The 11,976-nt window shown below is 40.3% G+C and overlaps 1 protein-coding gene across 1 annotated transcript; it reads right to left on the reverse strand.

Moving 5' to 3' along the window:
* Positions 1-482: 482 nt before the first annotated feature.
* On the reverse strand, positions 483-4,806 carry LOC116012025. The gene is made up of 5 exons (XM_031251485.1): positions 4,629-4,806; positions 3,595-3,730; positions 1,705-1,798; positions 1,028-1,108; positions 483-926 (listed from the first exon to the last, which is right to left on the reverse strand). Exons 1-5 carry the CDS (start codon positions 4,660-4,662, stop codon positions 789-791), a joined length of 483 nt encoding a protein of 160 aa, XP_031107345.1. The 5' UTR covers positions 4,663-4,806; the 3' UTR covers positions 483-788.
* Between the last annotated feature and the right edge of the window lie 7,170 nt (positions 4,807-11,976).

Genomic DNA, 11,976 nt, shown 5'->3' on the forward strand with positions numbered 1-11,976 from the left:
TTTGTAGTTTATCCCTTAATATTTCACTGAAATGGTCCCTTGACTATAGCAAAATTACCAATTTGGTCCTGATTTAACGGATCTTTAACGGAAAAATAAACCGAGGACCAAATTGGTTAACTTTTTCAAAGTCGAGGGACTTAATTGGTCACGAAAAATTGTTGAGGACCAAATTGGTAATTTCACAATAGTCGAGGGACTATTTTGGTAATAAACTCTAGACTTAATTCACTGATTTAGTAGACAACATTTAAGTCTACTTTGCATTGTAGATCATGATCCAAAAATAACATTCAGATAGGGTATTTATAGTTGACCCTACTTAATTAATTGTTTTTTTACCTGTAAACAAATTGAAGACACATATTATATACTTGCAGTTAACAATTTGTATCTTTAATTATTATGTTGTGTCTGTAATTACTATTTTATGTGCCTTTCAATTTGTTTACAAGTACATAACCATATAAGTGCGGAATGTATTAACTGTAGACAGATTATTTTTAGACCAAGGACCTAGTCAATGGTATAACAATGGGTGTTTGTGTATGGGGCTTAATCACACTTCAACAATCCAATGCCCTATTACTACATTCAAAATAATCCAAGACATCATGTTTTACTCAAGTTCATGTATCAATCAAATATAATACGTTGCTTCATGAAATTAAAAATTTTATTTTATTCCACAGCGTGTGCCCAACTGACTAGATGAACAAATCACCATTCCAGACTGACTGGATGAACAAATCACCATTCCCAGAGACAAGCGAGCTGGCTGGCTGCTCTTACATAGTGGCTTCTTCTGGATCAGTCTCAAGGGGCACCGGGGGCATGGTTTTGCCACCTCTCATCAGCCGGGAAGACACATTGTCAATGGCAGAATTGAGTTGGTGTATCTTTTCATTCAAGGTTTCCCTAGTTCTCTGCATGTCATGAACAAGTGCAATAATACATAAAATTATAAGCATGGAAGGTGGAGAAGGCCAATTATGAAAGTTCAAAAGTATCAAATGCCTGTAACTACCTCTAAACCATCGTCATAGTATATTGGTCGCCTTGCCCTCCGGAAACCATATTCATTCTCATTTAGGATTGTTCTTCTTATCTAGACAAAGAACAATAAGAGGAAGAACATAACTAGAATATTAAATATTTGCCAAAATGACTTAAAGGCAGCAAAACAAACAAGTCTATTTTTCACACACCCTAAAGTTATATTGACTATGGATTATTGAAGTGCTTCCAGTTTCATTAGTTTATTGCCTACATTCTATATCACTCTTCTTACCTTCTCAAGTTATATTCAGTCTTAGTTCCATAGCAGTCTGCCTTTAAGGGAGGAAAGTATGTTTACCTCTCTATTTCTACATATTTTAGTCTTCCTTTGACATTAGGGAGTAGTCCCTTGTAAAACAGAACTTTGCATACTTTGTATAAATTATGAGTTGAGGACACCTTGGCAAAACTCAAAAGCCATGACTCCATTAAACACCCTATATAAATCTATTCAAAGCAATAATGAATAGATTTCTTATTACCAAGCATAATCACAAGATATCACTGGATAGTCATGATAAGCGTATTTATGACCTATTTAACATAGAAATGAAATAGCCCATCTTTCAAGAATATACAGGAATTAAAAAGACATTATTTTTAGGTCAGACACTAGGGGAGAACCAAGGAGAAATATATAATCACCTGCGGGGCGAAAACATAGCCAAGTGCTCCAAAAATTGCACCTCCCAAGAGAAATCCAGCAATAAAATCACCTTCACCTCCACCTCTCTGATCACTAAATCAAAAAAGAAAGAGAAACAATTACAAGTAAAATAAATAAAATGACAGTTAAATAGAAATGAATAAACTGTAGCACTACATAGGTAATTTTCGGAGTATCTGCTAATTAAAAAATATGAGCTGTCATTCTGTTGCATGTGTTTTATATTAATCAGGAAATTAAGAAACTACATCATAATCAACTAAAACAGTTCTTATTTGTAATATTGAACAAAATATTAAAATATCACAGTTAAAAGAAAGTATGTTCAACATTAAGAGGCTATAAGGGTGTCAAACTATTGGGGATTTCTATAGCCCATGAGATTGAGGTACAGGCCAACATGATCTTGAGAGGATCTCTTCCCAATTCCAAGTAGGATGGATGCATTTGCTATGGACACAGAAAGACAGCTCCACTCTTAGATAGAAAGGGAAAAGTTATTAACTGAAGTTTACTGTAGGCAGGCTCCAAATGGACAAAACTACAACATTAAATGAACTTGAGACATAGGCAGCCCAATACGAGAGTGCAGAAGTGACAGGAGGCGTTAATTTCTATAACTTTAAATATTAAGTGTTGAGAAATAGAAGTAGACATACTACTATGGGTATTTTTTTTGAATAAATTTGGGTTTCACAAAAGGAGCAGTTTATTTTAGACTGTACACCACCGATAAGCAACCAATTGAATGCTTGAGAAACCCATTCACACAAGTTGATACCATCTCTTGTACAATGACAGTCTAGTGAGAATGAAGAGTTGGAGTATGTGAAAATGCGTACAAGGTTAGAGAAAATGCCAGTCAGCCAGTGACACTATTTGTGAAGCTACTTTAAGCACATCATCACATAAGGTTAGGGGTAATAGCACTATCTTTTCTAAATTCTTACTTTAAATCCTTTTTATCCTTTCTTTCTAGAAGGTGGGAGCACTATATCAATCTGTTTAACTAATGCACCAAGGAGGTGTCATAATAGCAAAGGTAGGGTAGTTTCCACCTTTCTTCCCCAAACTGCAAGTGATATGGAAGGTGCTAACTAACTAAACAAATCTGTAAATCAAAACTGAACCCACCCCTCACCTTTCTCTTGTTCATCTGCCTTCTAAAACCATAGTTCCTTTCCATGCAATCCATATAAACCATGATGGAGTAGAAACAAGTGTCAAAATACGAAAACCCTTAACAGGAGCTGGAACAACACAAGTAATGCCACGCACTAAAGACAGCAATATCCATAGTTCTTATGGAAAGAATGAAAAAGACAATCAACATCCATTCAATGATTTTTACAAGGAAACACAAGCAAGTATGAGATTTCTTTCTTTCTCACACTCAAAAATTGTCTTCTCTTTGAATTGCAATCCATGCTACATGTTGCACAAAACATAAAACTTTCTAATGGGGCGAGGACACAAGGTAGCCTATTTATTATTCATGTCTAGAATGAGGCAACTACAAAATTCTCTAAGACAAAGTGCCAAACATCAAGATCAGGCAAGAATATATATAAATATAAAGCATAAATAAGACTGAATCCCTCAGTACCAATCAGCAACATAATTATATAACTCTTTTTTACCTAGATTGCAGGTATGTAAAAATGTATAAAATTTGAACTGAATCATCACCAACAAAATTTTCTTCAACAGTTCGGGAATCGAATAACAGAGTGACCTATGTCAGGAAAAGAGTTTTCCTATTTAAAACATTAAGACTGACACTAAACAAGTTGATGATTTCATTCCACTCCATGCATCATTCAATATTCTTTAATCTATATGAGCTACATGGATTATGAATAACATACTTGTAGCGTGCACGAATAGAGAAGTTGTTATTCGTTCTCTGATGAACCAATTTCCTCTGATTTATCAATACTGGTGTCCTGACAAATGAAGAGGACTTAGCAGACCAAGCTTCATATTTCTTGAGATGAGTTGGACCTATAAGAAGAGAAACAAAATTACTCACTCTTTATAATATCAGAATTCTTGATATGAAAGGCAGAAAGCTTGTATAACACTATAACTACAGAGTTTGTGTATAAAGCTAAGATGCTAGTCGATGAATCTAGTTCATAGAGACTCATCTAGTCAACAGCTTATGAGTCAAAACCTCAGATTAAAGTGGCTGTTTGCATTGGCTACTAAAAAAATTAAAAAGATGTTTGTTCAAAAACATTAAGTAAATTACAGCAATTTATTATGCAAGAGGGTGTGCATCTCTCAGTTCATAGGAAGGTGAAATACAAAATCTAAATGTCTAAGCAGTAAATGATTTCAGTAAATGTATAACCAGGCCTGCTTTGTCTATAAGTCACAAACAAAAAACTCCAGATTCACAGCCAACATTGCGTCAACATATCATCAAAACAATTCCGATGAGAATCCATTTTTATTTTCATCTTTTCTTTGTTATAATAAATTTTAAAGTCGGATGGGTTCAATTAGTCATACAATCACAGGTCTGGTAAAACAAACAAGAGCAATGAAATCTCTAACAGCATACTACAAACACAATTTAGGTCAAATTCGCCTTAAAGACATGAATAAACGCCCATAGTTATCGACATGGAATTTGCAACCGCCCAAGTATCGGCCTATTACAATGCAAATGAGCCTCAAGAAAACTGGTGAGAAATGAACTATGGTCAAGCAAATAGTAAGATATGGGTCCAAATGCAACCTATGACGAATTCTCCCTTCCCGCCCCCATAATCGTGATGAGAACTATTCCACGCTACAAATCATTTTAGAACTGAAAGCTCAATCAACAAACAACCATAAAGAAGAAATACACACGCATAGAGATATAGTGCAATTGGGAACTACATATAGTTACCTGAGAGAGTTGAAAAGGCTAAGCCAGTCGCCATGGGAGCTAGCAATCGGAGTTGAGGCTGAAGGACAGAAAGAGATTTGAGAGTTTATCGTGAAACTTCCGTCGGAGTGACAACCTTATGCCCTTGTGTACTCTGCTGAAATCTCAAGAAATTTTGCTTCGAATGTATCGGAAAAATAATAATAATTAAAATTTTCAAAAAAATTATATAAAAACCAAAGCATAAAAGCCAACATAAGAGCATAAGGAAAATTATTGTGCGGACGCATAGTGATGTGTGAATTATAATAAAAAGTACATGTTAAATGTATATTATTTGTATACTGAATGTACATTATATAACATAATGTACATTTAGTACACAAATAATATATATCCCCTAAATATAATGTATATTTTTAATATACTAAAAATATATTATTTTTATACTGGATGTACATTATTTGATACTATGGTCCACACAATAATAATTTAGAGCATCAATAGTTGGGTTTTCTCTAATATTTTGTGGCCCAACATCCACCTCATTAGCCGGCAAATTATACTGTGCACCACGGTGCACACAGCAATTTGCACCACGTACGTAAACGACGTCGTTTTGAGCATTGTAAACTAATTGTCCCTTTTTTTTTGGAAATCACGTTTCATGTTTCGCCCGGTCTATGTATTTATGTTAATATTTTGTGTATTCTAGGTAATTGTTCTGTGTATTCCAGGCAATCATTCTGTGTATTCTAGGCAACCGTTCTTTGTATTCATGTTAGTAACACATGTTGTGATGTGTTTGTGCATTCGAATGTTTAGGAGGATGAGTTCTGTGTATTTTGTGTCAATATTCTGTGTATTCATGTTATTAACACATGTTGTGATGTGTTTGTGCATTCGAATGTTAGGATGATGAGTTCTGTGTATTTTGTGTCAATATTCTTTTGTGTATTCTGGTAATCGTTCTGTGTATTCTAGGCAATCATTCTGTGTATTCTAGGCAACCGTTCTGTGTATTCATGTTAGTAACACATGTTGTGATGCGTTTGTGCATTCAAATGTTTAGGAAGATGAGTTCTGTGTATTTTGTGTCAATATTCTGTGTATTCATGTTATTAACACAGGTTGTGATGTGTTTGTGCATTCGAATGTTAGGGGGATGAGTTCTATGTATTTTGTATCAATATTCTATGTATTCTGGGCAAACATTCTGTGTATTCTAGATAATGATTATGCGTATTCTAAATAATGAATTCCCTGGAGTCATTTGCGTCCGCGTCCACTAACATCGAAACGACGTCGTTTTGGGTGCACATTGCTATGTGCACTGTGATGCATAATATAACGATTATCATTAGCCACTATCTCACTCAATCACAAAATCCATTCACCCTATTAGTTTTAAGGTTTTTCTCATTTTTGTGTGAACCCACCATTTTACTATCCTATATTTTAATTATTTCTCATTACCTTCTACACTACCTTCTACGCTTCCGCTTGATGTTTGATTGGTGGATGATTTACTTAAGGAGAGTTGACGAGCTATAAACGAGGGTGCCGAGTCTGGAAGGTCTTTGCAAATGGCACATATGTGTTCGTACCTGATGGGTAAATACGCATAAAGGACTAATCCGTATAGTCGGTCCATCAAGAAGTAACCCAATCGGTTCGTCATAGTCATCAACCCGACTGGAATAAATCACTTGTGATCAACCGGTCTGCTCGTAGCGATAGACCTCGTGACAAAATGCTATCGGATCACCCTTGGAATCGCTCCGACAGAAAGCCACCCGACCGGTCTACCGTAGGATGACCGGTCAGTCAACAAGGTGACGCAACCTACAAGCCGAAAACCTTACTTATACAACAAGCAAAGCAGTCCAACTTGCGCCTGCAAGACGGTGATTGACAGCTTGCGTACATAGCGGCTTTGCAACCTCGACTAGCCAACCTACGTGTAGCATGCAAAGTGACCGTCTGACCAAGCCAACAAGAAGACGCCACGTCAAGCCACTTGCAGCTGGTGCATTAAATGCGTAGACTGACTTGATTAGTATAAATAGGAGGGTCTCCCCCTCACTTCTCATCTTCATCTGACTGTAACATCTACTCACTATTTGTAATCTCCACCCTGCAACATCTAGGGGTGTGTAATTTACCAAAATTTTTAGGTTAACCGATTGAACCAAAAAATTTCGGTTAACCATTAACCGAACCGAAAAATTCGGTTCGATTAATGGTTAAAGGAATCTTGAAACTTCAATTAACGGTTAATTCGGTTCGAAAGGTCGGTTAACCGAATTAACTGAACGGTTAACCGAATTTACATATATATATATATATATATATATATAATTAAATATAAATACTAAATACTAATTGGATTGAAGATTTGAAGTTATGGATGTTTGAATATTTGAAGTTATGGATGATTTGTATTTTATTTTAATTGGATTTATTACTTTAGGTGTTATTTTTAGAATTTTATATTTTAGGTTTAAAAAGTTCGGTTAATCGGTTAACCGAAAAAAATTTGAGTTCGGTTAATTCAGTAACACAAACTTTGGTTCGGTTAACGGTTAAATGTTTTAAAATTTCAGTTAATTCGGTTCGGTTAACCGAATACACACCCCTAGCAACATCAATCTACATCGCAGTCTACACCCCGTGTAACCGTTCAAATTGCAACTTGCACTTTACACTTGCAACCTGCACTCCGTAATTGCAACCAGCACTCCGTGATTGCAGTCTGCACTATCTTAGCAACCCGCTTGTAACCACTTGCCACTCGTAGCATTATTCAGCCTCGAATTACCCGGTCGCCCTACGGTGAATCGACCGGTTGATCTACGAGTGTTCTCCCACTTATTCACAAACATACGTATTTGTAGTGTAATCGTAACCCCCGGTTCCATTTACGCTATCATTAGTGTCGTTTGTGGAGACCCAAGTGAGACACTCTGTCTGTCTTGTTACTTTTTCACCTTGCTTGTTCAAGAAGGCAACCAGCAAAAGGAGTCGGAGCCAGGGCTACATGGAGAGGGAAGGCTCAACCCGTCAGGTTGGACATCACCCCGACAATATGGTTGAGTTGCTCCCCAAGGATGATCTACGTCGACAGTTGGACCGGTTGAGAGGCCTAATGAACGGACTCACCTCCAACCACGCAAGACATGATACGTATCCCACCCAACCAGTCGGTCAAAATCCCGACCAACAAGCTGGACATACAAATTTCCACCTCGCCATTTTGCTACCAATGAATGGTGTGGCCAACCCAAATCTTCATATGCCGATGGCATACACGATGCTACCCCCAACGGGTCAAATGTTGTCCTCAACACTAGGAGCACTTGGGGGGAACCCCGTTCAAGGAACGCCACGATAGGGATTTGCTCAGCTGCACCAACTGTGACCTGGGACTCTTGGGTACTATGTCGTGGTGCCAACCCCCCAGGTAATGGTAACTCCTCAAATTCCTATTGTAGAACAGCAGCAACCGATAGCTCAACCTTCCCAAGGGCATTCGCATCCGCAATCCCGAGATCGTGACCCAGAGGAGATTCAATCAGTAGATCGGTTAAGAAGACGTGATCGGGAAGGACATCAAGATCATAGTCAACCTGACGCTGCTCAACGTAGGAGTGCATTCGATTGCATTCGGAAGAGTGCTAAGTCTCGATTGGGGACCCAGGATGACTATGACCGTCCAAGGCAGAAATCTCAAATGACTGTAGAGACAGAGAGAAGCAACACTGGGAGGGCGTCGCGATCCGTAGGGTGGACCAACTGGCCGGTCGGATGGTTGACCGACCAGACAGGAGGGAGCGACGTCAAAGCAGGGAGGATAGTACACCGTTATCAGTTGTCTAGGATGCAGGAGAGAATCGACCGCTTACAATGTGAACTTTGTGAAAAGAACGGCGCAGATAAAGAGCCGCCCAGTCCACTAATCGCCACACCCTTCACTGACGATGTCATGAGCACGCATTACCCACAAGATCTCAGGATCCCGATGATGCGGACCTACATCGGGCGGTCTGACCCTTAGGCAGTTAGCAGAGCTTTCTTTGCCACTTTAGTAGGCAAAGCGGCCTTTAACTAGCTAGCCGACAAGTTCGTGAGGCGATTCACAGTTAGCAAATCGAAAAAGAAGCCCTAAACCTATCTGAATGGAGTCAAGTAGGACCCAGGGGATGCCCTGTCCGCTTTCTTGCACAAATGGGATCGTGAGATCAAACAGGTAGAACCAATGGAAGACCAGGCGGCAACCCATGCTCTCCTCACGTCACTCCATTTTGGGCCATTCCACTACGATCTCATCGTCCATCCCCCCAAAATTAAACTTATGAAGAGGCAATTACTTAGGCCAGGCACCATGCAGACGCTACGGAGGCTAACATGGCGAAGAGATGAGAAGAGCAACCAGCTGGTCGGGATAGAGGTCACGACCCGAGGAAAGATCAACAACGCTTTAAAAAATGTGGCCGACCGGAGGATGGACCGCGATTCACCCTATTAACGAAACCCCTAGTAGAGGTCTTGCAATATGCCGAGCAATGCAACCTGGTCCATCCACCCGAACCGGTACCCGAAGGACCAGACAAAAACAAGTACTATGTTTTTCACAAGACGAATGGTCATGATACGGCGGAGTGCATAGCCCTAAGCCTGGTAATTGAGAAACTCATTCAAAATGGAAATTTGGAGCAGTTCGTAAAGAGAGACGAACGGGACAAAAGAAAGTTCAAAAAGAACGTTTGGAAAAGGAAACCCAAGGAGCAATCGAAGGCACTCGGTCCTCACGGATCAAGTGACGACAAGGCGGTCGGAAAGAAGCCAGTGATCCATGTTATCTATGGAGGACCAGAAGGAGAAGACTCTTCTCGTCAAAGATGAGGATGCTAGGATTCACACCATATCTCAACAAGTCAACCAAGGATAAGTTAAGGAAAAGCCGCAACCAACTTCAAAAATAGAAGAAATCATGCTCGACCCTAGCCGGCCGGAGCGGATGGTCAAGATCGGTTGGAACCTCCCGGTCGGTCTATGAGAATACATTATCAAAATCTTACAGAAGTTCAAAAATATCTTCGCTTGGGGACTAGAGGACATGCCTAGTGTCGACCGGTCGGTTATGTGTCACTGATTATCCATTCAATCGGGTTTCAAACCGGTCAAGCAGAAGAAGATGCATCTGTCGAGAGAAAGAATAGAGTTGGTGAATAAAGAGACCGCCACCCTCTTGGCAGTTGGGCAACTGCCACATCTGAGAGGTTCTCTCCCCGGAGTGGTTAGCCAACGTAGTCCTTGCACCTAAACCACCTACATAGAGAATGTGCGTAGACTACATCGATTTGAACAAAACATGTCCGAAGGATCCATACCCCTTACCAAATCCCGACCAGATGGTTGAGTGAAACGGCCGGGTGTGAGCTGCTAAGTTTCATGGATGCCTTTAAAGGCTACCATCAAATTTTCATGTGCAGAGAAGATAAAGAGAAGACTGCTTTCATAACTCCAAATGGAGTATTTTGCTACGTGGTGATGACGTTCGGTCTACGGAATTTCGGAGCCACTTACCAGAGGATGGTGAACAAGGTTTTCAAAGGATTGCTTGGGTCGACCATGGAAGCATATGTCGACGACATGCTCGTCAAAAGCCAGACAAAAGAAACCCATCCTACTGACCTAGCCCGGGCATTCAAAGTGATAGAAACTTTCAACCTGCATTTGAAACCAAGTAAGTGTGCTTTTGCTGTCTAGACGGGAAAATTCATGGGGTTCATGATGACGGGGTGGGGGATCGAGCCAAACCCCGAGAAGGTTAGAGCGATCATGGAGATGCAACCCTCCCGGTCGGTCAAAGACGTTCAACGATTAATTGGTCGACTAGCAGCACTCAGTCGTTTCTTGTCTAAATCAGCTGAGAAATCTCTACATTTCTTTCAAATACTGAAGAAGTCTAATGGGTTCGAATGTACACCAACATGTCAATTGGTGTTCGACGACTTGAAGGCCTACTTGAGCTCATCACTAGTCTTGTCCAAGCCGGATAATGATGAGGCACTTTCCATATATTTAGTAGTGTCCGACCGGGCGGTTAGTTTAGTACTCGTACGAGAGGAAACTAAGGGAGTCCAGAAGCCGATTTACTATGTCAATAAGGTCCTCCAAGGAGTAGAGCTACGATACACCAAGTTTGAGAAGACCGCATTTTCACTTTGGATGGCCGCTAGGAAACTTGCAGCCTACTTTCAAGCTCACCCAGTGGTAGTCTTGACCGACCAACCACTTGGAACGATTCTCAGAAATCCAACATCGTCAGGGCGGCTGATCAAATGGGCCATGATGCTTACCCAATTTGCAATTGAGTATAAGCCGCGCCCTACCATTAAAGCATAGGCATTGGCCGACTCATTGTTGAGTGCACCGCACCGGACCTGGAGCCTGACCGACCGAACGCCCTGGAAAAACCATGGTTGGAAGCTTCCACTGATGGGTCGTCCAGCAAGAAAGGATGCGGAGGAGGAATCGTATTCACATCTCCTGAATGTTTCAAAATTTATCAAGCTTTGATTTTAAAATTCCGACCTACCAACAACGAAGCTGAGTACGAAGCACTCTTAGGCAGAGTACGGTTGGCCAGACAAATGAAGGCTAATCGACTGAGGTTACGGTCAGATTCCCGACTTATAATCGGTCAGCTTTCTGGAACGATTGAAGCGAAGGAGGAGCACATGATACAGTACAAGGACATCGCGCTGGAATTGTTACAATAGTTCGACAAGTACGAGTTGATCCAAGTGCCTAGAGCGGAGAACACGGACGCCAACATGTTGTCCAAATTGACACAGGAAGCCCTCAAATACGTGTCTAAGATTGCACGGATTGAAGAAGTCGGGTCACTAAGCATTGACATTATTGAGGTCCGACCGGTCGAGATAAGCGAGTCGAATTGGATGCATGACCTGAAAAATTACATAGCTAATGGCACCTTGTCGGATGACACTACCAAGGCAAAGAAGGTCAGATTGAGAGCACCACGTTTCTAGTTGATCGATGGAAAACTGTACAAGCGATTTTAAGGTGGACCACTCCTAAGGTGTCTGACTAACAATGATGCTAAGATTGTCATTGAAGAAGTGCATGAAGGCATTTGTTCGGCCCATCAAGGACCAAGAACGTTGGCACAAAAAATCATCCTACTAGGATACCATTAGCTCTCAATCAACTTGGATTGCGAGCAGTATGTTATATATATATATGTGTGTGTGTGTGTCACACACACACACACACACACACACACATATATATACATACACACATACACACACACACACACACACACACACACACACAC

This window comes from Ipomoea triloba, chromosome 3, assembly GCF_003576645.1.
Source record: "Ipomoea triloba cultivar NCNSP0323 chromosome 3, ASM357664v1".
Taxonomy (NCBI): domain Eukaryota; kingdom Viridiplantae; phylum Streptophyta; class Magnoliopsida; order Solanales; family Convolvulaceae; genus Ipomoea; species Ipomoea triloba.

Coding starts and splice junctions, on each gene's coding strand:
- LOC116012025 (XM_031251485.1), bottom strand. CDS start 4,662: ATGGCGACTGGCTTAGCCTTTTCAACTCTCTCAG. Junction 3,731..4,628: donor AGCCTTTTCAACTCTCTCAG/GTAACTATATGT, acceptor CTCTTCTTATAG/GTCCAACTCATCTCAAGAAA. Junction 1,799..3,594: donor TCTATTCGTGCACGCTACAA/GTATGTTATTCA, acceptor TTTTTGATTTAG/TGATCAGAGAGGTGGAGGTG.